This window comes from Triturus cristatus, chromosome 9, assembly GCF_964204655.1.
Source record: "Triturus cristatus chromosome 9, aTriCri1.1, whole genome shotgun sequence".
Classification (NCBI taxonomy): Eukaryota; Metazoa; Chordata; class Amphibia; order Caudata; family Salamandridae; genus Triturus; species Triturus cristatus.
Window position 1 is genome coordinate 233536955 of NC_140592.1, and position 25103 is coordinate 233562057.

The 25103-nt window shown below is 43.6% G+C and overlaps 1 protein-coding gene across 3 annotated transcripts in view; it reads right to left on the minus strand.

Moving 5' to 3' along the window:
• The window catches only part of LOC146797665 (calpain-9-like), a 266794-nt gene that overhangs the window by 125367 nt on the left and 116324 nt on the right, over positions 1-25103 (minus strand). For all 3 annotated transcript variants that reach the window (XR_014968511.1, XM_085624810.1, XM_085624811.1), the window contains 2 exons: positions 14357-14528; positions 9824-9895 (listed from right to left, as the gene is read on the minus strand). Coding sequence is in view for 2 of the 3 variants with exons in the window: in XM_085624810.1 (XP_085480936.1) it covers positions 9824-9895; positions 14357-14528 (244 nt within the window). In the remaining variant the exon portion in view is untranslated. The remainder of the gene's footprint in view (positions 1-9823; positions 9896-14356; positions 14529-25103) is intronic.

The window sequence follows — 25103 nt, forward strand, 5'->3', positions numbered from 1 at the left end:
TTTCTCACATGTTCTGGCGCAGCTGCAATTTTGACAATCTTTAGGGGACGGGCATGCTGCTAGCATTGTTGTTCAGTTTTTTCCCTATTTTTCACACTGTCACCAAGTTTTTTTTTTTGTCCGCCCCCTTCCATACCAGTGTGTGCAGCAGTTAATAGTACTGCTGGCTCTGTAGCCAAAATGCAGTTTACAAAGATAACACAATGTATTTAAGTCGGAGATGCCAGGCTTCATCATCTTCTGTGGATTTCCCACAGCTCGCTGTGTCTTTTCGCACTTTCACATTGATAGCAGGGAGGGGTCGGACAAAGGGTCTGAAATGGAGCCCGCATCTCAACCCGATAAACAAAACGCACAGAGGAAAACCTGCAAAAAAGAGCCTCACAGCAGGGGGCGGGCTCGTGGGGGATTTCACCTTGAACTCTACACCTTAACACAAATGAAAGAACACCCTCACGTGTGTGATATCCTTGGGCTCTTCAACTGGACACAACGAGGAGCACTTGCAGGGTACACCGAACATGCAAAACAGTCCTCGCAGCGGGTGCCGTGACACAAGAGAGTACGTCCACGTGGAGAGTAAACGTACTGCAAGAACACACACAACAGGAGGATGGTAACATGGATTGAAAGGAAAGCCTCAGCAGGGCGGGCCAACTAAACATACAAGAACACACCAGCACTTAATCTGAAAACAGCACTTTAAATGGAAAGTGCGTGTGCCATACACGACTTCTCACTCGAGGCAGTGGTCACACGAGGAGCACAAAGCACTTTAAAATTGATGCAAGAATATATATACAATGCGGGGGCTCGGAGGGAAGCACTTTAAGTTGAAGACTAAAGTAATACACACATGAAAACACAGAGGGGGTAACCCTGCGGGGGAGGGCCCCCATTCACCCCAAGATCAATGAATCTCCTATGAGACTCGGAGGCGCCTCCGCGTGCGCACATTTGTGCAAGGAAGCACACACCACTCAGGACTAGCACAAATAAGCATTTTAAGGCAGAGACTAAGCCTGCATAGGCAAGAATACACACTCAGCCGGAGAGCGACATGTGGACTGTAGAGGAAAACAGCACTTACACATGATGGTTGAACGCGTGCCCCGTAAGCAGCACTTTCACACGGATAATGCAAAGCATCTAAACGGACTAGGAAAACAAAATAACCGGACAATATGCCACGCTTAACCACGCGCCCACCCCTCGCAGCCAGAGGGTTGCTGAAGGGAATGCCACTGAACACTGCTCACCATATTCTGCATAAAACCCCACTGTAGGGAGTGCCAGGGTCTGAACAATGCCCACCATGTGATGTACCAAAAATCCAACACAGAAGGTGCCTGAGTCTGGACACTGTTCGCCATGTGCTGCACAAAAACTCCAAATACAGCAGCAGTGGCGCGCTCCGTACCCGCTGCTGTGTGCCGTCAGTAACCCATCCACGCCTTAAGCTGCAGCGAGCAATTCACGAAGCGTGCACCTCTCGGTGAATAAAATTATTGTTTTAGAACACTAACTGCAAAAATAGTAACTTCGGTCAATAGCGGTGTTTTCTCCAGGGAGAACGCTTTGTGGGTGGGCATGGAAAGCATTAGCGGGCCCCTCAGTCAAGGAATGCATTATATTACAAATTAGTGTCCGCGCCCTTTGATCACGTGAAAATGTTTCGCTTCCGTCCCAGCCAATACCAAAACCAGGCGTGAAGGCAGCGTGGATGCAGGAAGCCGGGAGCACTGGCTCGTGTGCTTCACAGCCGTCGTGAAGACTTTTCTTATCTGCTTGTTAAATAAACAAGCAGATAAGAAAAGTCTTCACGACAGCCGTGAAGCAGGCTATCCAGTCCGGACGGGCCGGACCAAAAAGCCAAAGGGAGGCAACAAAAAACCCTCCTTTCCAATGGGAAGCCAGCATTTACCATAAACGCTGACGCTACCCAATGGAAATGAGGAGTGGGGCTTCAAGCCGTTTTCTGCAAACCCTCTCCTACAAAATCTCTGGCGGAGGCAGAGCAGCACTTTGTGCTGCAACGCACGCGAGACCTAAAAGCACTCCAGCTGTAGTAGGGCCCTGGCTTCACCTCCTGGTGCAGGGCAGGCTGTGCTTTATGGCAGGCATGGAGGGAGGGATGGTCTCAGCTGCTGCTACAGCCTCGTACAGTGCCCCTGCTATTACTAGTGAGCGAGAGGCGCTGAGGTGGTGGTATTGGTGTTGGTGGTGGTAGTAGTGGTATTGGTCGTGGTGGTACTGGTGGTGCTGGTATTGGTGGTGCTGGTGGTGGCATTGGTGGTGGTGGTTGTATTGGTGGTGGTATTGATGGTGGTGGTACTGGTACTGGTGTTGGTGGTATTGGTGGGAGTGGTATTGGTTGTGGTGGTATAGGTGGTGGTACTGGTATTGGTGGTGCTGGTATTGGTGGTGGTGGTATTGGTGGTGGTGGCAGTATTGTTGGTGGTATTTGTACTGGTGGTGGTATTGGTGGTGGTGGTATTGATGGTGGTGATGGTATTGGTGGTATTGATGGTGGTGGTATTGGTGGTGTATTGGTGGTGGTGATATTGGTGGTGGTGGTATTGGTGGTGGTATTAGTGGTGGTATTGGTGGTGGTGGTGGTATTGGTGGTGGTAATGGTATTGGCGATGGTATTGATATTGGTGGTTGTGGTATTTGTGGTGGTATTGGTATAGGTGGTGTTGGTGGTATTGATCGTGGTGGTGGTGGTGGTATTGGTGGTGGTGGTATTGGTGATGGTATTGGTGGTTGAGGTGGTGGTATTGATGGTGGTGGTATTGGTGGTGGTGATATTGGAGGTGGTGGTATTGACGGAGGTGGTGGTATTGATGGTGGTGGTGGTATTGGCGATGGTGGTGGTAGTGGTGTTAGCATTGGTGGTGGTGTGTTGGTGGTGGTATTGTTGGTGGTGATATTGGTGGAGGTGGTGATATTGGTGGTGGTGGTATTGTTGGTAGTGGTGTTGTTAATAAAACAGGCTTCTGAAAACAACCCGTCCGGTGGCTTTAGTGCAGTTGACATGTAACACAGATGTGCTGTTGTCAGCTTCAGCCCATTAGCACAGGATTATGTGCTACCTGGAATTCTCATGACTTAATTCGCTCATCATTTCTAAATCCATTTTACTTGAGGGGGGGGGGGGGGGTTGAAACAGACACAAGATAATGCCGGGTTTAAGTGACTGACAGCAGGTGCCCGTGTTACGGGGGTGGCCGTGCTGCTTAAAAAAACACAAGCGGTTTCAGCTGAAGCAGCGCATGTCTGGCCCTGCAGTAAGAGAAACTCAGTAAAGTAAATAGTGCTTACAGACTAAATAACAGGTCCCGTGTAACAACCGAAGTATAGGGTCCAGTCGCCATGGGAGGGTACAAATGAAGACAAGGCCATACTTAGGAGGGACTAACAAGCCTATTAATGAATCCAAAGCGAGTGTTTACGAAAGACAATGACACTAGTCAATTAAAAATATGGGAAGAGAGTGTGCGCGGCTTCCCTCCCATACTCTACTACAGCAGTCTCGTAGAGAGAGCAGCGCATGCGCGCTGCCGCCAGGCTCGACCTAAAAATGGGCTACCTCTTGGAAAAATGCCAAAACTGATGCAACATTTTTTTTTTGTGTTCAGCTCTGTATGTTGCAGAAAGCTGCTGGGAAGAGTACTTTTTTCCTATTTTCCCCCAAAACTCAAAATGTAGGTATATTTTGCATATTTTCTCTGTCTCCTGCAGGGGAATCTATAAACCCTGGGTACTTTTAGAATCCCCAGAATGTTGGAAAAAAAAGGACACAAATTTGCCATTGATACTTTTTGTGGAAAAAATGTTATGGAGCCCTAAGCGCGAACTACCCCAAATCGCCCAAAAAAAGAGCTCAGCACTGGCGGGTAAAGGCCCAGCAGCTAATGGGTTAACCTTCTCTGCCCAAAATTTTTGGCTTTATTATCATCTTGAAATATTTTTAATACCTCATGCACCACCTGTTTACTATCGAGCCTCACTAATTTGATATCCTCTTGAGGTAATTCTAAACCCAAACTTTATCCTCCTTTTGGTCAATTGCCACTGCCTGCAGAGCTTGTGCCAGCTTGCGTTCTAGCTCATTAAGGAATGTGCTTTCTACTTTTTTGTTATGAGTGTGCTTTACAAAAACCCATAACATAACATAATACGACCTAACGTAAAGGCCTTGATATTAATACCACTTAAAAGTAAAATTTTATAGCATTCAAGAACCCCAAAGGATGCATTCTCCCTAAATCGAAAGAAAATTCTCACATCAGTTGTTTATAGTAATTGGACAAGGGATGGTCTTTCAAAAGACAGATAGCAGCTTAACACCATAGAGGTTTCAAATATGTTGGGCACTTAGTTTGACCTGAATAATCAATTATACTTTACAGGAGAATGATCAGAAAGCAGAGGTGCAAAATTCCATAAGCAGTTCAAACTACTGTATACGAAACCAGAAATGTCAAATCATGCTTGGTAATTATGTTTCTCAATGAAAAATGGCTATAGGCAACCTTTACGATGCATTTTCCTTCAAGTGTGAATTTGCAAGCTGTAGCATGTTAGCCCTTCTCTTATTTTAGCTTCTTATCAGAAGTAACAGTGCAAAACTGATCCATTGTTACATTAAAATACCTTTAATAAAAGAGGATGTAGGGGAAGTAAGTAATTCTAAAATGACCTTTTTCAGATGTTGTAGGTCATAGTAGGCAATGAATTACAAGGGCATACACATTTTCAACTGTGAGCTCCTAGTCCCAATACTCCACTTGTAAAATCTGCCAAACCATTTGATGTCCTCTCCAGTATAATGCCTTGGTTCTGACTAATAATACAAGCCACTCTGCGATGGTTCCTGTTGTACTACAATAGAATACCATTTAGACTCAGGCGTGACATTCCAGCCCTTTGTGATGAACAGATGATACCTGGATAACCTGCAACATAACTCTTATCAGCCTTCTCTTCTTCATGGAGAATCAGAAACTAAATACACTTTCCTTTTCTGGACAACCCATCCACATTTACTTATAGAACGTTTAGTTTATCCACCATAATATCACAATTTCCTAAAACCATCTTTTCTTACCCCTCATGCTGATTTTAGAATTCAATATTCACACAAGGGGATGCAGAAGGCATTCAACAGTATAGTCAGTCTGCTGGGACCGGACCTCATCAGCTACCACAAATTCCACCATCCCATCATATGCCTATCATTCATACATTAAATGATCAACCAAATTAAAATATTAACCCGATGGACAATAAAGACCATGGGCCTGACTTATAGTTTGTTGGGCGGGTACTCCATCACCAATGTGATGGATATACAATCTGCTGTTTTACAAGTGTCATAGGATTTAATGCACTTGTAATAAGGTGTATGGGAAATCCGTCATGTTGGTGATGGCGTAACCTGTCCATCGAAATCTAATTTAGGGCCTAATTATTATGTTTTGCAGAATGCACTATAAGTGTATTCTCTCTACTAGAAGAGGATTCATAAATTCCTATTTGGAAGGGTTTTCCAAAGTGCTGGTTGTTTTTAGAAACTCTAAGGCAATAAACTCTCTCTATACCTAATAGACCCCCATGGAAATGACTCTAACATTATAAACAATGGTCATGAAGGCAGGGACTCATTGATTAAATGTCATGTTATGTTAGCCTCCGTTTATAGCGTGCACAGCTACTCGGAAGTGTCCCTGCGCGAATGCCATATGGTGGAAAAGGAAAAAGGGTTGGCCCGACGTAAGATTACTTAAATAGCAGGGTTTTTAACTGTTTTTTAAACAGCCTAAGGCTCTCAATATTGCGTAGCCCAAAGGGCAGGGCATTCCAAGCCATGGCCGCTTTAACCGACAGGGAACTGCCACCTAATCTAATCCGGTGGTACCTAGGAACAACAGCAAGGCATTGGCCTGTAGATAGAAGCTGTCGAGGCGGTACATAGAATGAAAAACGTCTCCTAAGATATTGAGGCCCTGTCTTTTAAAGGGCACCATGAACAAGTGTGAGAGCCTTAAACAAAACCCGCTGCTCAACCGGGAGCCAATGTAGATCACGAAGATTCTGACTAGCACTGGATCCACCAGGCATACCCAACAAAGCTCTTGCCGTCGCGTTCTGAACAATCTGCAGCTTTTTTAGCTGATACGCCGGGAGACCAATGTACAAGGCATTGGCGTAATCTAGCCTTGACAAAATGAGTGCGCGGGTCACCATCTCCTTAGCCATTTTAGGCAAGAGGGGCAGAAACTTCTTTAAACGTTTTAGTGTGCCAAAACACACACGTGCCAACTTATTAATCTGGGGGAGAAATTTCAAATCCTCACCGAACCAAACCCCCAGATTTTTCGCCGGACACCCTGAGGAACTGGGCATAGGGTAGCCCTCAGGCCAGATGTCCTCCCTGAAATGCGGGGGAAAGGAACCGTAAATGAGCACCTCCGATTTCTCCTCATTGCATTTCAATTGGGCCTTTCCTAGCCATTTAAAGACTTCGGCAAGGCAGTTTTTAGCAATTGTGGGAGAGGAGTCAGTTTTGTTCCACGTGAAGAGGAGCTGGGTATCATCAGCATACGCTATGATTTTAGCACCCAGCTCCTCTGCCAGGTAGACCAAGGGTGTCATATTAATATTAAACAAAAGGGGGCTCAGTGTAGAGCCCTGAGGGACTCCCGTATTTAGACTTCTAGGCCTGAGGCAACCATACTTGTTGTGATCTATTGGCTAAAAAGGATTCAATCCACTTCCATACCTGCCCCGAGATGCCGATATGAGACAACCGTGCCATAAGTTGTTGATGAGGCACGGTGTCAAACGAGGCAGAGAGATCTAAAAGCACTAACACTGCTCTGCCGCCGGCATCCAGACACTCTCTAATAGCCTCCGCGATCTCAACCAAGGCCGTCTTGGTGCTGTGGGAGGCCCTGAAACCCGATTGGGCGGGGTGGAGGGCGCCAGATGTCTCAACAAACTCCGAGAGCTGCTTAAAGGCGAAATTTGGGAAGCAGTTGCTGCATTTCTTTTTTCCTTTTGGCCGTCTCATAAGTAAGATCAGATAACACAGAAAATAATTATCCAGAGGGAGTGAATATGTACTTTATTTGGCTTCTTGAAGAATTTAACTATACTGCAGGCCATCTTCTAATTATGGGGCCTAATGAGCTCTTACATTACTAAACCTGTCTTGCAGAGAATCCTTCTCTTACCCCAGCTGATGCTCTTGTAGAAAGGTAGATACTTAACTCTTAATGTCTTAATCTGCTGCCAGTAAATTCCCATGTTCTCCAATTCTTCTGGTTAGCTCACTGTACGCAGGTTTGCCCTCCTTGAGTGGTTCGTGCGGTCTCCATTTTTCTTCTCAAAGAGCTTACATCAGTTTTCTTGTCTTACTATTAATGTGTACTTCGTTTAAGATTAATTTAAGATGATGTCTGAAGGAGAGCTCTACGGAATGTACGTAGATGTAATCCTTGGTATCAGAACCTTATGTTTGGTGCTGGGCTCCCTGATAAGTCCTAAAACAACACGACAAGTAAAGCAAAGCAAACCTGAAGATTAACAAATCAGTGTGACCAGTCTCCTGACAAAATAGCCCTTATTTTGGACATAGAATCTTCACCCATATATCATGGAATGCTTCATAATAGGGTCTGGATGGGCTATACTAACATTGGGAGCTCTTATAGAGTTGATAGGAGATAATAAAACGGATCTGAGATGAAACAGAGTTAACATTATCTAGAGCATCACCCAAGAAATAATTAATTCAACCTGGCACTGATAATATAAAAAAATATCGACGAGTGTCACAGATTATTAATTATTCAACAATCCTTTAATCAACAGGTTTCCAGCCAAAATATTAAGACTCTAAGGGTCTGGTCTTCCCCAGGCTTATGATATCCCTACCTCTGCTCACTCTACCGAAAACTACAATGTGAAAAAGTATAGTGGGCAGTATAGAACAAACACAATAAACACACTAATGTACTCACTTAGGAGTACTGGTAAACCATAGGTAAATTTCCTGAGAACAGGAAAATCAGGCTACATGGAAGGCGGGGGTGGGAGGGGATTAGAGCGGGGGCTCACTTTCTTATAGTCAAAAGTTTGTCAAGGGTGTGTGTCTGAAAGTACACATAACCTCCTCCAACATTTTGAATTATTTTTTCCTGATAAGTCACCAGATGTATTGGACATTGAATGAGTGATGGAACAAACTGAAAACTTGATCCTTTGCCACCACATATTTTCAAAGTCAGGAAGACTTTTTATACTGGAGGCTTCTTAAACTCTTGCTTATACCAGGATGGTTTGAGTTTTCTGGAGGTCATCCACACTCAAACTCAAGCTCTTTTCCCAAACCCCCACTTTCATTCAAGGTTTCACCTTTTGACGTTTTTGGACAAAGGAATAGCAATGCAAGAATATTTTGATGTAACTTTCTAAAACATTTCTGCTTTTCTTTATTTGTCGAATGAAGGGTGCTGTTGTATTGCTGTGCATTCAGATAAGCCTTTCCATGGGTGCTGCATGAACAATGGTACCAGAGGCAAGGTCAGTAAAGTCTATACAGGTCAAGCTAATAAGATTCTTTTATAGCATTCCAGTTTACAGAATATTTAAATTGAGGCACTCTCTTGTTCAGAAGCAAAAATGGGTGGTTTCAAATCAGAAAAAGTGTTCCGGCTTGAGAGGAGAACTCAGAGTACCGGTCTTCTCTCAAATTTTTCCTCTTTCATTAACACCTTCTGTTGCTTCTGGTGCCCCTTACTCCACCACCAGAGTCTCCCATTCGTCTGGGAAAGCAAACCCTCCCTCACTATTCTCAGTTATGGTTATTTTCAATCCTGCATCTTAACTCATTGTTATATTCAAGTTCTCCAGATTCAATTCTGCAGAGGAATTTGGAACCTCATCTTCAACGGTCTGTGCTTCTTGGGCAGGCATTCGAGATGGTCCTTCGAACTTCCCAATCTTAACTTTTACAGAAGGTGGAGGGCCATCAAAAGCAGGAACACGTAACCTCTGCTGAGAGTAGGTGAGCTCCATCTTGGTCTTGATCCCACAGACCCATCATCAACCTGGAGTGACAATTTCTTGGATAGTTTCCACCCGTCCTTGGTCCTCACCAGTATCCCTTCCATTGCTCCTCACTATCACAGGCAAAGTAGCCATCCAGCAGGGCATAAACCCTTGTTGTTTATTAATGCCCCAGCCTTTGCACAAACTAGGCAGGAATTCAAATCACTTTTCTTTCTCACAGCATTGAAATCACTCCTCATACTGAATATGTTCACTGAGAATACAAGCATTTATGTCCATCACTGCTGGCTTAGATTTACTCATAAACAAATGCTTCGATGTCTTCCCTTAATGAACACTACAGTCGATCTCTGCTCTCAGAACCTACCTTCCCCTGTAATGACCTTCTGACTTCAGTCTTGCATTTGACTCTATACAGTGCTCTCCTGCTTTTTGACTAGGTTTGCAATATACAAATATCACATAAATACATACATACCTTTACTTTCACTAAGATAACCCAGTAGGTACATATATGACAAACACGAGCTGTTAACCATTTATGACTGGCGGAGATTGTACATGCACCATATCGATAAACACTTCTTATTGTTATGTAGGTTTAAAATTATATATGAATGTATCTATGACAAACTCCTGTATGTAGAGTGAGAGTGACACAGTCAAAGAATTTGTGAGGTATAGCATCTACCTTTCCAATTTTTGTGACTGAAGAGTTGTACATTGAGGAAACTGCCCTTACCTGGCTCATGCCTGTCACAGAATAAGCATGCTTGCTGAGGATCCCTTGTTCATTCTTTTGTTCTAATTCACCCTGAAAACAGAAACAAGTGTTTCTTTTCTATTTTGAATGGAAAGACCCCAAATTTAGGTTTGCTTACTTAATTATCTTTATTTCGGTCAACTAGGACCATAAAAGAATACAACATAAAATCATTTTAAAAGCAGAATGATACAACAACATTTGCAGCCAATTGACCAGAATATAAAACAATCATACAATTGATAATAACTTGATACACTGGCTACGGCTGTGCCACATTGCAGTTAAAAATTTAGAAACTGCGAATACGATTGGGGCCGAGAGATCACTTTTTAAAATCCTATAGGCCGGAAGGTAGCCCCTAAAACCCAAGTTTTTAAGGATTGGAACAAGCCAATACTTTCTTGCTCTTCTATATGCTGGGCAAAAAAATATTACATGCAGATCACACTCCCTCGGGTGTGCACAAGCTGGACATTGGGATGAGGTCTCGGGACTTGTCCAGGAAGCAGTGTGTGCTTTGAGAGGGAGGGTGCTGTATCGCCACTGCATGAAGAGCTTCCTAGTGAGCGGGGGGCCAATATTGTCAAATACAAACTCTTGGAGGTATGAATCTTTTGTCCCAAAAAATTTAACAGTTAGGGGCCTCTCCTGTATGCTGTTAATTTGAACACGTAAATAATGTTCATGGTAAACTTTAGAGAGAGACTTCCTCGAAATTCTGGGGCAAGTATTTTCCGGGTCAGACCATAGATTCTGTCTACCTAGAGCCTTGCATGTTTGTTTAATATGTCTGAACCAAGGAAACCTGGCAGGATTACAAAGTCTCATGATTTCCTGAAGCTCCGATCTATAGTTAAACAGTTCTGGTGTAGACCATAATTTCCTCCAATACAATAAGGGTTTTATGCCCAATTCTTCCGTGATTGGTCTAAGGCCTAAATCGAGTCTAAGGGGTAAAAGAGGGGTACTAGAGGGGAGACCTGTCAATTGTCTAATGAAGTTATTCTCAGTCACCTGCATAGACTGTGTCGCAGTGTGCCCCCATAGTTCAGCCCCATAGGTTATTGCCCCTTTTGCCTGTGTACTATAAATTTGTAGTCGTGGGGAAATCGGCTGATAGGTCAGGCCTCGGGACATCCTTGACAGTCCTCCTATCATTTGGGTTAATTTCAGGTTTGCCCTGGTACAGTGCGAATCCCAGATCAAAGACTGATTTAGTGTTATCCCGAGGTACTCAAAAGTGTAGACCCTCTCTAGCCTGGATGGCCCAAGTGTAGGATTCGCGCGTGTTCTCGATGGGGGGTTGAAGATCATATACTTTGTTTTAGACGCATTGATCTCCAACCCCCGAGTCACACAGAAGAGTGCAAACCCATCAAGGATCCGTTGGATGCCCATGGGAGACTTGGAGAGCAACAGCGTATCATCCGCGAACAGAATAGCGGGTACCCTTGAGCCTCCAAGCCTCGGAGCGTCGGTATCTTCCAGCGCATTCAGATGGCTGATCACCCCATTGATAAAGAGGCAGAAAAGAGTCGGTGCCAGCACACAACCCTGTCTGACCCCCCTGGCAACGGGGAAGCGATCCGTGAGGGCACCCCCTTTCCCACATCTCACCCTTGCAAAATTTCCCCGATGAAGTCTTACTAAAACGGCAAGTATATCATCTGGGACACCAAGATCAGCCAAGACGGCCCACAATTTTTCTCTCGGAACTAAATCAAAGGCGGCACGTAGGTCAACAAAGACCGAGTATAGAGTGCCACACTGTATTAAAACGGTCTTCCAGTGAATCATGTTTAAACGGAAAATCTGGTCAATGGTCGAAATTTTTCTTCTAAAACCCGCCTGGTATGTGCTCAAAATATTTGATTCCTCAATCCAATCTTGTAGATGGTTGAGAATGATTCTGCCAAATAATTTAGGTTTGGCTAGGGAAGCAAGGAGACCAAAACATCCTGCTGAAAATCCTTTGTGTTGTATTATTGCTTGCTCACATAGCAGTGACAGTAATTTGGCTCTGCATACTGTAAAGCATCTGTGCTGTACTACTAAGTGTAAGCAGTTGAAGTATGACCTACTTACGCTGAAAAGGATATTACAAGTCAATAAAAAGCTCATTTCCATTAAATAGAGGAAGAAGGTTCTTTATAGAGCCAAGACACTCCAAGGTGACTTACAATATCCTTATAATGTAAGGTATGGGGTATTATGTCTGTTGCAGTGTACAGCCACACATTCACCCTTCCCTCAGCCCTCTCCTAAATGCATTTGTCTCATGGGCCTTCTTGTGAAAGAAATATTATGGTTTCAATATTAACTGTGAAAATAAATACCAATAGGCAGCTTGCATTGCTTACTAGGCTTGAGTAGTGATGTCAAAATAAGGTAATAATACCCAGAAGTATAAGTGATTTCAGATAGACACGAGCGAAGCAAACCCCAGAGTACAAAACTCCACGTTATTGGCAGTCACCCACCTACAACCTTATGGTGTGTTTGGACCTCACATATCCTCTTCCCCTGCTCAGAACAGCAGCACAGGGGTAGAGGAGGTATAGGACTATGCACAACATGGCCTCCCCTCTCTCAGCCTTCCCTTTAAAGTACCAGGTGTCCTGCAACCCATTTCAAGACTTAGAAGAACCCTCTATGACCGATACCAAAAAAACTGACTGGTGTCTTGCCAACCTCCCACATAATTCAACATCTCCCGCTATTCAAAACATGGTACATGGTATATGGCATCCTGTCACCCTTTATGCCTTCTCTCCCTCTCCTGCCTCAAAATACTCTGCTTGAGCCACTTGTCAGTGAGTCCTGCATTTTTCAGTAAGTGACAGTGATTCCTATCCTCTCGTACCTCATGGAGAGGCCAGGAGTCGGCACCTCCCAAAGAACCTACGTCAGAATCCAGTGTTTTGCTGCTCTAATGCCAAAGCATTGAATAACCAGGATTTTAAACTCAGTCCTCTCGATAGCGGCTCCCAGAGCCATACACAGTAAGTCCATTACAGGCAGTTATTATAGGCTTCCACATATTGTATAAATACATCTAGAATCTCTAGTGGAGAATAGAAAACATAGGACTTAAATCATTAATTCACTCATTTAGAAATACCTTTTCTCCAAGCATGCATGTACAGCAACATAAGCCTATCTCCTTTAGTAGTATGGATAATAAGCGCCTGTCTCACAGAATGAGTGCTGAACAGCATGGATACCCTGACCAGTAGTATGGCCAAGCTATGCCTGTCAAGTACTATCAGCAATATACTACAGATTGCTTTGCTGGAATGAAATATAAACTGGACTTACCAATGGTGTTAGTAGTAGAGTACTGCTCTCTGGAAACAGCACGGCTAAACTGGATAACGCCCAGTTGGTAATGCAGAGATATATCATAGAAACCCCAGAATTCTCTCTACCCAACTCCAGCACTGCAAGTGGTATAAACTAAAGACACCCCCATACATAATTTGCTTATTGTTGCATCATCAGTTTGTTCCAAATCATCTGTCATTAAACTACCCAGCAGACATCCCCATGCAGGACACATGGTGTGGTTCTCACTGCATCTGTCTTTACGTGAAAGCTCCTCAAAGCCTACATTCAAACCTAAACCTCACCAGTAATCAAGTGCTAACGACTGTTCTTCATGTCTCAAACAAATTGCAGAAATATAAAAATTTAAAGCAAACCAAAACATTATTGAAACATCCAATACCATTCAACAACCTCACCTGATAACTTATAAGTGATATCTAATAATTCCTCACAGAGCAGAAAAATCTACATTGCAGTAGGAACCATATTCAATATTAAGTATACCAGGAAGAGGGTGAGTTAATACTCAAGAGCTTGACTAAGAGCCTTGAAGTAGTAAAATACCTGAGATTTTTCAAAGAACTACATTTTAGTTCGGGAGCTCTTCTCCAGTGGTAAATGTGGTGGCAGAATTATCTTTCCTGTATCTATATGGTGCAGGTAATCCCATCCCCGTACACCCCCGAACAGGACAAGCCTCCTATTTGGGATTTGACAATGCTCGCCAAATTTGGGGATTTTCTGTTGCCATGAACCCTAAATCAGGGCCCTTGTAAAATAGAAAGGTTGCAGTTTTCAATGTGAACAGTTCCACCCGGAGAAAGATGTTGCCCTGAGGATATATGCTTTGCATAAAAATTACAATTTTCATACAAAGCAAACATGACAAAAAATATGCGCAACAATGATTACATCACTACAACGAAACGAACTGTGCAAGTGGGCATTTTGTTAGCAACAAATGAGTATAATTAGGTAGCCCATTATACATATTAGTGTTTGAATTCTCCATGCAGTAAAGGAAATAATTGAATTCAAGCACTGAGGATCAGCTGAGCCTTGCCCATCGGCCATCATCATGATCTCCCTTTGTGACCTCTTCCATAACAGAACATAAATGAAAGAAAGTACTTGTGTGACTGAAGAGGTAATTTTGTGTGATTAACAGTAAGGTCATCTCACCACAGTGTTTCCGCAGCAAACTAAAGCTCCTTTCTCCAGAAGCCTAGACAGAGATCTCCAAAGCTCTGCAGGAGAAACGTTCAGCTGACAGCCATCGGCCACTCCACCAGTCATATCCTCCATGGCCTCACTGGGATAACCCAACTGTAGCGCTCCATATCCACCTTTTAACCTAAGGAGAACAACACTGGTCAGAGAAGAGCCAGAGCTCAGGCTGATACAGCATAGATGTATTTTGATGTTTATAAATAAAAATAAAGGTTTCGTAAAAGGGCAAGGACAGCTTGATACTAGGGCCATGTTTCTTCAAATGAGAGATTGTGCTATATTTGTGGCTCTCTAAGACTGCAAACACAACAAGATGATAGACGCAGTGCTGAAAGTGTTCAACCACTCACCCCCAGTCACAGATCTGGGTTTAATCCATTGGATGCTTGTTTCTGGTCCAGGGAAGACCTGGCTTGATAGTTCGGTCCCGTGATCCGGTCACTCCACTCCGCACGGCCCCCGTGTGCCCAGATTCTGCTGCTGCTGCCTTCTTGGCCTCTCTTGCTGCCGCCTCTCCTTAAGGCCCCTGCTCTCCAGGCTTTCCCAGGCTTGTCCAGGCTTGCCCAGGCTTGCCCTCGCTCTCCCGCTCCGTCTTCCCGCTCTTTCCACCCCCCCCTTCCGCTCCCCGTCGCTGCTCTCCTGTGGCCCCGCCCCCTTCTCTTGGCACCCGCTCACTTGGCACTTGATAACAAGTATTTTAGAACAAAGAATGCAACTCAGATTAAATACTGTGGACATATTCAAGCAAACGTGATTCTCACGTTGCAATGAAAAGTGACATTAAACAAACTTGTACTCTACATTTTTTACTTCTAAGTAAATTATTAACATGTTTAGCCTAAAACAGGGAATACCTAAGAAGAGAAAAAACATAATTATAACAAAGATATGGATATAGCTATGGTGTCTATGCCTTGATTGTCTTAGTGATCAACTTTCCTAATTTTTCTCAATATAAGCAAAGGAGGTTCATTCATTTTACTATTCTTTCTTGTTCTCTGTGTTGTATAGCTTTCAAATACTCAATGTCAATCTGGAACTTATATAGGTATGGTTTACAGTCACAACCTGGGTAGCTTGCAGTGTCTCCTCCCTGTTCTTCTATTTCTCTTACATAATTGAATCTTTTCCTTCCTTTTTTATATGCTCTTTTTTCTCCCTTATCTTTTCTTTGTATTTTACTGTGTGGGTAATGCTTAATACACATCATTTTCAATTTCTATTCGTACATTTTCTGTAATATTTCGAGTTGTCTCCTGGAATGTGAAGGATCTTTGTAATCCTTTTAGGAAACAAAAGACCCAATTTAGTTTTTGGCAGTTCGGTCGTTAAATACTCCTGTTGGCATTGCGCAAGTCCCAGCTACCAAATTTAGAAACGCCTGTTGGGCTGACGGACATTTCTAGCATTCACAGGAACCACCAGCAAGGTGGCTCCTGTCAATGCACAGTAACTTTGAAGTATGGCTTCGTCAAACATGACAGACTTGTATGGCAAAGGAATTATCTCCCATGGCGAGAATGCCTTTAGACGTTTTTCAATGCCCCTTATCGCCAGGATTTTCCTTGCAGTGACAGGCAGTGAAAACTGATCAGTAGATCCACGCGTCTAACTCCATTGGAGGGATGTAACCATGGCGGGAGGGAGTCATCTTTGCCGTGGTTACACCAAAGGTCTGCCAGCATTTAAATCAAGTGGGCGAAGCATTATTTTGGCGGAAACAATCCTAGTCGCCATTGCGATGGAGTATGAGTACCTCCAAGATATAAATCAGACCCAAAGAGTTTTATTCCATTCATCTAGGTTAAATGCAAGTTTCGTTTTATCACAAGAGGCCCATCATTCTGAAAATGAAGCTCCCAAACATATATGTAAACAGGTAGTAGATGAGATCATTGTTTCTCAGCTTTTCAAAAAAAAGAGTGATACAATTGTTTTATGCAACAAAAATCTTGATATTAATGTATTTTCTCAGTTTCAGGATAAGCAAGTTAATTATGAATACTTGAAGGTTATACAATCCAGATGTTTCTGAATATTCCTTTTTCTCTTCTACTCATGGCTCCAGTCTCAATCAAGAAATGATGACATATTTGTTAGTAAACATTTGTCAGAATATCTACACCACATTTAAATGGTGGCTATCCTTACCTCTGACCATGCACCTGCCTTGGCAGATTTTGAACTCATTCCTCTAAACAAAGGTACCAATCGATGGAGATTGAATAATTCACTACTGAAAGATCATAATTTTATAAAACATTCTAAGAAAGGTTTTCAGTTTAATATATCTGTTAACACTTTTATTCATGTCATCTGGGACTCATTTAAAACACACAAGAGGAAGTAAAAGGTTCTATTTGATAAACTTAAGAGTCTCGAACATTCCTCCTACACCACAAATACTAAGGGATCCTTGGAGAATGAAGACAAGGCCAAAATGAATTGTGTCAAGACTTGTACAGAAAATGAGTCGGGGATACTAACCAGGAGCAGTGCAAGATATTATGGCAGCCAAAATAAAGTTGGGAAGTAGTTACAAACTATTTAAAGACTAAAAAGGTATTTACACAATTATTTATTTATTTGCAAAGTTTTATATAGTGCTGGCTAGACCCCAATTAGAAGTTCTGCAAGACAAAAACAGCAATCCTAATCATAAAGATACAGATATTATGAATGATTTCATTGATTCTTTAGATACCTGTTACCAAAGACGATGATCAAAAATCAACTACCTTGAATCCATTTATAACGTAAGAAGAAATGGCACGCATTTGCATCCTTTGAAAACGATATAATTTTAGAAGAAGTTAATAGATGTCTTATGTTTTTTTTTTTTAATGCAACTTTGCAGGCCTAAATGGCCTTTTCATTACATTTTATATACATTTCTGTAAATGTTTACTTCCTAAATCATTTGAACATTTTTGTTTTATTTTTCCTCCAGTAGTATTTTATAACTGATTTGTTCAGAAGGTTTGTTTTTTTGTCTGGCCGGGATTATAATAGTATTTTATCACAGAACGATTTTCATTGGTAAGTGTTGACTGTAAATATTTTCAAAGGCTACTGCTAAACTAATATTCCTAAACTTGTTAGGTGCAACCAATATAGTTTTGTAAAGGGGTGATTATCTTCTAACATTAGTAGAATTTCTTTTTAACATTCTTGGCAAATCTAAGCGAACAAACCATTGGTAGCTATAACATTATACGCAAGAAAGGCATTTGACGTGTGAATTGGAACTTTATTTTTAAATCTCTGGACGCCATTGTCTTGGCTTGAAATTAATCATTTTGATATTCCTTTAATATAACTGTTCCAAAGCTTCGATTTTTTTATTGGGTTCTCTTCATCTTATTTTCTATTACATAGAGGAGTTGCTCATTATCACCCTTATTAATTATTTTACCATTACAACCATTAACAGATAAAATTAGACTCAATGATAATATTGAAGGTTTCATTATGGTGATAATATTTAGTATCAAATTGGAAGGGTTTATTTTTGTATTGGTCTAGGTGCTTTGATTCCATTAAAATTATGTTATCACTGGCAATCTTATACCCTTTATCAACCAGTTAACATCTCTGCTTATGTCTTTAGGACAATATAATCTATTCTAATGACACGTTTCTCTTCCCAAATTCAGAAATCCTAATTTGGGAAGGCAGATGGTAGCTAATTTTGTCCATTACCATCAATACCTGGAATAACATTTGTTTTAAAACTCATAAAACATCACGTGCTGCCTATATAAGTCAAGCTTTATTGTTTATTTACAGCATATTATTAATAACACCATTATTGTGTAAGACTTTCATTAATAATTGTTGGTTAATGTTAATAATAACTTATTTCATGAGCTTTTAACATGTTGTCATGTTCATAACTCCTGTTGAACATCTAGAAACACATCCATGTAATAGTTGACACAAATGTTTCATTTACGTTTTCTAATATATTCTTTGGTAGTTTGCCTAGCAAACCTAAATTAATTGTTCTCTTACTAGTGATGGCATTCCTACAAATAACAATGAATTGGAAAAATACTTACAACATATCCTCTAAGGCAGTGGTTCCCAAACATTTATAACTACAACTCACTTTTTTTTTAACAAAAAACGTTTGCGACCCACTTAACTTCAACCCACTTAACTTCAATGGACATGAGGAGGGACAATTTTAAAATGTAACTAAAGAATCATGTGGTGGCACACTGTCATTTACAGAGATCACATCTTCTATTGAAGTGGCAACTAACTTTGCACCGACACTGTGTTTCTGATTAAACTACATAGCACACAAATGATAAGGTTTCTGTGACATAATGTCTGTGTATCATTTGTGCATCACCAAGCAAAGTGTTTTGTTCATATTAAACTCTGTTTCCAGCACACCTCAGAATCACAAAAAAGTGCTTCATTTTTGCTTTTCTTAACTGCTAAATGAATACAGTTCATTTACCGGTATCTACATTTTGTTATGTGTTTCAAAAAAACAAAAAACCCTTTCCTGTAATCTAGCAAGACTGTCACATAATTCACTTTAACAAGCATTGGCATAGCCAATAGGTCTCGCCTTTGGGACCTTATAAGTGTTTAGCTATCCAGCACAATATCCTTGGTACAACAACATCAACTGTTGCTTGGCTAAACACTTATAAGGTCCCATACCCCACGGACAGTAGCAATTCAACTTTTATAAAACAATGTATGAAAACATCAATTGTCACCAGTGAAAACGTGTCCCGTACACATCACAGACACTAGCATTGCAGCCTCCCGTACACAGGCCACAGAAATGGTACATTGCATGTTACAGCAGTACACGCTTCACTCCCACAAACAGCCCCATACCCCACGGACAGTAGCAATTCAACTTTTCCAAAACAATGTATAAAAACATCACTTGTGACAAGTGAAAACGTGTCCCGCACACACCACAGACACTAACATTGCAGCCTCCCGTACACAGACAACAGAAATGGTACATCGCATGTTACAGCAGTATATGCTTGTCTCACGCAAATATCTCACACACGCCATGGACACAAGTAATGCAGCGTTCCTTCACACAGGTATTAGATGAACCACAAGCTTCAGCAGTGCAAGATTATCACACACATCATATGCGCACTACGAACAGCTGTACGAACTTTGTGTCCAATACGAGCCTAGAATGGCAGCGTTCGAGGCTCACTAAGGAGGGAACACCAGACAAAAATAGGATTTGATACTTTTAAGTGAGTTGGAAGCGTACGCTCTGGGCATCTGCTACGAAAGTTCTCCTAGTATGTGCTAGTTGCAGCGGATTGGTCTATTAACAGTCCTGACCACAAGGTGGCGATGTTCCAAACATGCATGGACTAGGAGGTGGTTCAATCTATAGGAACACTACATTTAACTACTAAAATATTCATACTCTGCTTTGTTTTTTGTATCAACTCTGTTTTAATCCAACTAGATAAAATAATTTCATAGATCTTCTGAAAGAAAATCGCAAATAACTGAACAGACTGCAAACTGGAAGCCTGATCGAACACCGGTCAATTGGTAAAATGAGGGCCGATAATTCATCCTGCATGTCTGACTGTGGTAGGGGTAGGGCAGTGGAAGGGAGGGCGCCTGAGTGCTACACAACAAAACACTTTCATGCACCATACTCGGCACCTAGTTAATGCTTCAGCGTGAGGACAGCAAAACATATCCTGGGAGATTCTGGTACTCATTCTTTAATCTCACTTCCTTTGGAACTGGCTATGCATGTGTGCCTGCGTCCATGCACAAGCTGGGACAATCTGACCATCAGCTGCCAAATTCTGATGTTCAGTTCATCATCTCCCTCCTTCGTAACGCGCTGTAAGGGAAACAAGCACGTGAGCGCCACAGCAAGCGCTCTGTTTTGAATTATTGTGCACGCGTCTGGCCACAATAATTCAAAACAGATGGCGCCTGTGTGGGTAACCGCAAGCATTAGGCTGTGGGCGGAGCAAAGGCAGGACATGCCCAATTGCGTGCTGTCTTTCCTAGAAAGACGCATGCAAAGGCCAATGGCCTGTGAAAAAACACAAAAACACACGCACGAGCGTGTGGCCAGATTTTTGAAGCCCTTCCAAAAAGTATCGCAGAGCAGCACATGCGAGCTGGCTCAGCGAGACCCAAAAACTTCTCTCACTTTGCTGTCAGAGAAAGAAAAGTACAATAACCAAATTTTATTAGGCTTAATCCACCAATAGATAAATAGCATCATCACATTTGTGGCAGAACAGAACATTGAATATTCACCATCATGACTATCAACGTCCTCATCCCATGGTAGCCCGTGATACACCCACCATCCACCCCATATCTTATTATGTTTTTGGAGGCAACCCCTTGCCTCATATATTGGTTGTTTTGGGCGTGCACACCAGTAACTCCCTTACACCAGACCTCCAGAGAAGGGGGCTCTGTTCACTTTCAATTTCAGGCAATGTCCCTTTTGCCCACTAAGGAGGTCACTCCTATGAAGAGCCTTTTTGATCTTGCCCCCCCCCCAACCCTGTTTCCTCCAGGAGACTCAGCAGGGTCATTCAGGGACCAGAGTCTCATAAATCTAATGTCCCACCCTTTTCCAGAAAGATGACAAGGCCGGGCAGGACCAGACCTCATGAAAGAAGTCAGCGGCAGGGAAAGAACATCTCAAACATGTGGCCTGAGCCACAAGGCACATCCCTGCAGCCGTTGAGGGATCAGATATGTCTTGTGGAGATAATTAATTTGGATCGTCTGAAGTTGCGGGGAAATCCCCAATTCTTTCCAGCCAAGCAAGCCTCTGTCCAGTCATCATCGTCCAAGTGCCTACCCAGCTTTCCCACCTATGCCTGTGATGGAGGAAGTAATCTGGCTCATTTGTCGTCAGGAAGCAATAGATCACCAAAATGGCTCCCTTCCCCCAAACTTCCCATCATTAGCTTAGCCTCAAGAGTACTGTATTTGGGAATCTGGGCATCCACTGGGAGGTGGACCAGCAAAGTCGGGCACAGCTGATGGTATCAAAAGAATTGTGTGTGGGAGAGGCTATATTGGTCTTGCATTTCCTGACAGGACATCAGTGTCTCCCCTCGGCGAAAGTCTACCTTGCATGTGACTCCTATCCTGACCCAACAGGCGAATCCAAAAGATTCAACACATGCCTGAGCCAAGTGTGCTGCCATAACGGGGTCATGTACATAAAGCAGTGTCACCCGATTACAGGAGGGAATCACCATAGGTATTGCATTACCATAAAGCAGATCAAGAAGACCATTGAGTCCCATGAGGTGCAGTTCAAGATGGTACACGGGATCATCCCATCCCCCTGTAAATCACTCATTGATTGGGACCAGATGCGAATCAAGGTAATAGCCATTTATATCAGTCATGCCAAGGCCTCCATCGAATGGGGACTTTTGCACAGAAGCAAAGGCCACATGGTGCCGTCCCCCGCTCAAAAGAAGGCAGTTATCTTCAAGTCAGGGATCGATACCACATCTGGGGGATCAGATGGGGAAAATTCATCAGAATATAAAGAAACAGGGGGAGACACATCATGTTGAAGTTACCAATGCATCCCATTAATTTTAACAGCAGGTCGCTCCACTTATGCAAGTCCCTATCTAAGGCCGATGCATGAGTTAACATTTTTTGGGACAAGGCCAAATCTGGGGGCTAGGAGACATGAATCTCAAGATATTTGAAGGAGTTCCAGCCTACAAGTTTCTCGAAGCACCAGTGCTGCCCAGCGGCATCTCCAGCCACCACCACCAAGAGGGATTTGCGTTCAGAAATTCGCAAGCCAGAGGGCTCCTTGTAATGATGGAGGATTTCAAGGCACCTAAGGCCTGAGGACTGTGGATCGCTGGGAAAGAGCAGGACGCCGTCCACATAGAGAGCGATGCAGTCTTCTACGCCGCCTTCCCATTGCCATCCCCAAACCCGAGCACTGCAGCGTATGAGGTGCGCCAGCGGCCCTATGGCAAGGGAAAACAATAGAGGGGACAGCCCTGACAAGTGCCTCTGCGGATCAGGAAGGGTTGAGAAAGGACACCGTTGACCCGGACCTGGGTGGTAGGGGTGTTATATGGGAGACCCACAAGCTTACGGAAGGAGGGTCCAAAGCCAGCCTGTTAGAGCACGGCTTCCAGAAACAGCCATGAACCTGTGTCAAATGGCTTCTGCAAATCGACAAAGAGGGCCAGGGAGTGGCTCCGGAGGTTTCATTGAGAAAGGGCCAACTACAGTCTCTGAATGCAATGCTGGGTGCTTCAGCTTGCATGAAGCTGCAGTGGTATGGATGGTTTAAGTAAGATAGTGTACAGCTCAACCTAATTGCTAAGGCTTTGGCACAGATCTTGATGTCCACATTAATACGGGAAATCAGCCGGTAAGAGGAGCATTGGTCTGGGGGCTGGTCCGCCTTGGGTATAACCACAATAGAGGCATTGTCAAGATCAGGGGGGAGGGGGAAGCCAGGTTTCGATGCTTCAGTGGAACCCATTAGGGCTGGAGGTCTTGCCAGACTGGAGGTCAGATTTAGACAAACTTACCTACTCTGCCGTTAGATGCTGATCAAGTTCTTAGGTTAAGGAGTCAAGATTAGACGGCGGAGGGATATTCCAAAAGAGGGGTGCTTCAACCGCATGCGTAGAGGTCTTGGTAGAATGCTGCAAAGGCTTGTGCGATCACAGGCAACTCCTCGCAGAGGGTCCCAGAGGAGTCCCTAAAGGCCGACACTATCCTGTTGGAGCCAGTACAGCAGTTTGCCGGACTCATTGCCGCATTCATACACCCACAGGCTTGATGGTCTCCAGCACTGCTTTGCCTTTTCTAGAGAGACCTGTCACAGTCTAGACCGTGGTAGCACCATTTAGCGTTTGACTTCTGGGTCCGACCCACGAGCCAGACGTTTGAAGGTAAGGATCTGGTGCTCTCGATCTCCCACCTGCGCCAGCTGGTACGGTTCCTTTCTCCTCACATAATATTTAAGCAGGCCCCATAAGGTAAGCTTGCTTGCAGCCAATAAGGTCCCAGCGGAGGGCACTGAGCTGTGATTGTTCTGGAAGAAAGCCTGAAGTTCTTCTCCACGAAGTCCACACATCCCTGGTGCATTAGGTGCCATGCATTAAATCTCCACATTGAACGGAAGGAGCTCGGCTGAGTACCCCATTATAGAAGCAGGGGTGATGATTAGATATACTTCGCAGCAGGATCCGAACAGACTGCAGAGGTAGCAAGTCAGTGGCCGGAAGCTAAAGGAGGTAAATTCTGGACTCTGTTTTGTGGGCTGTGGACATGTGCGTGTAGCACCACTGTGGGAAACTGCACATACGCAATGCATCACAGAGACCTATGGAGTCAGCCCAAGAGGTCAAGTGAGCAGAGCATGCCACCTTACCCGGGCACGGAGCATCGGATGTGTCCCGCATGGGGTCTGAGACCGCATTAAAGTCCCACCTATCAAGGTCGTCCTTTGGGGAAGGGCCACCACTAGGGATTGGAGCACCTGCAGAGTCGAATCCAGGAGCTGCTGGGGAACATAGCATTAGACAAAATGATAGTGCTTGGGTTCCAGGCACCCTTTAATTCCCACATATCTACCCTGGTGGTCTTGGTAGGAAGTAGATACCTTCAATGGAAAAGATCTATGTAGGAGAATCGCGACCCCTCTCGGGCCCCTCTAGAATCCTGTGTGAAAGACGCAATTGTATCCAAACCGGCTGAGGAAAGGGCAGTTAGATCTCAAGTGGTGCATCTCCTGGAGACAGACCACACCTGGTCTCTATCTCTTGATATAGCACAGTACCGCTGATCATTTGGTATGGTCCAAAAAACCATTCACATTCCAGGAGATGACTCTAACTATCTGGAAGGGGGCATAAGAAATGGTGGATCAACCTATGGTCCACAGAGGCAGGGCCATGGAGTCTAATACATAGTTAGGGACCTTTGTGGTGTAGAACCCTCCTGATATGTGCCTGAAAATAAAACATCTCAAAACAGCAATCCAACTAAAAAAAACTTGCCTTCTCAACTCTCCCTCTACTTCCAACCCCAAAGCATCTGTCGCCCATAAGGACAACACAGAACAAGAAAATCAGGGGAAAGCTCATTCGAGGTCCCCAGTCGCCCACAGAAAGGATAACAGTGTCTGACACCAGCATCTGACTATTGGAACATGAAATCCTTATTTTCACAACTGTAGAAAGATTGTCCCTGTACCCCTGCATCTCTCAAAACACTCGTATTGTGGAAGATACACCAACTCTTCCGGTAGTGCAATATGATGTGCAATGTCCAGGGGGGCTCAGCTCAATGAATCAGGCACGCTCTCTAAGGACTTAAAGAGAGTCGGGGAGTCAGAAAAGGTTGACTCGAGGTCCGCGGCACCCAGGTCCTCCTCTGCAGGAGATGGGCTTGCCGATTCCTGTCTTCTACGCTGGCCCAGTCGGTCTCTCCAGGAACGGTTTCGTTTTCTGTGGGGTGCTCGAGCGGGGAGGGGTGGAGGGCGTTCCGTCGTCCACAATTCCACCAGGCCTCCGGAGCCCGTCGACTACAGCGGTTGCTGCTTCATCGACCACTCCTAGGCTTGTTCAGTAGTGTTGAAAAAAATAGGTCGGGCCGGGAAAAGAAGCATATACTTGACTTTGAGTACACAAAGATTCTGTTTGACATT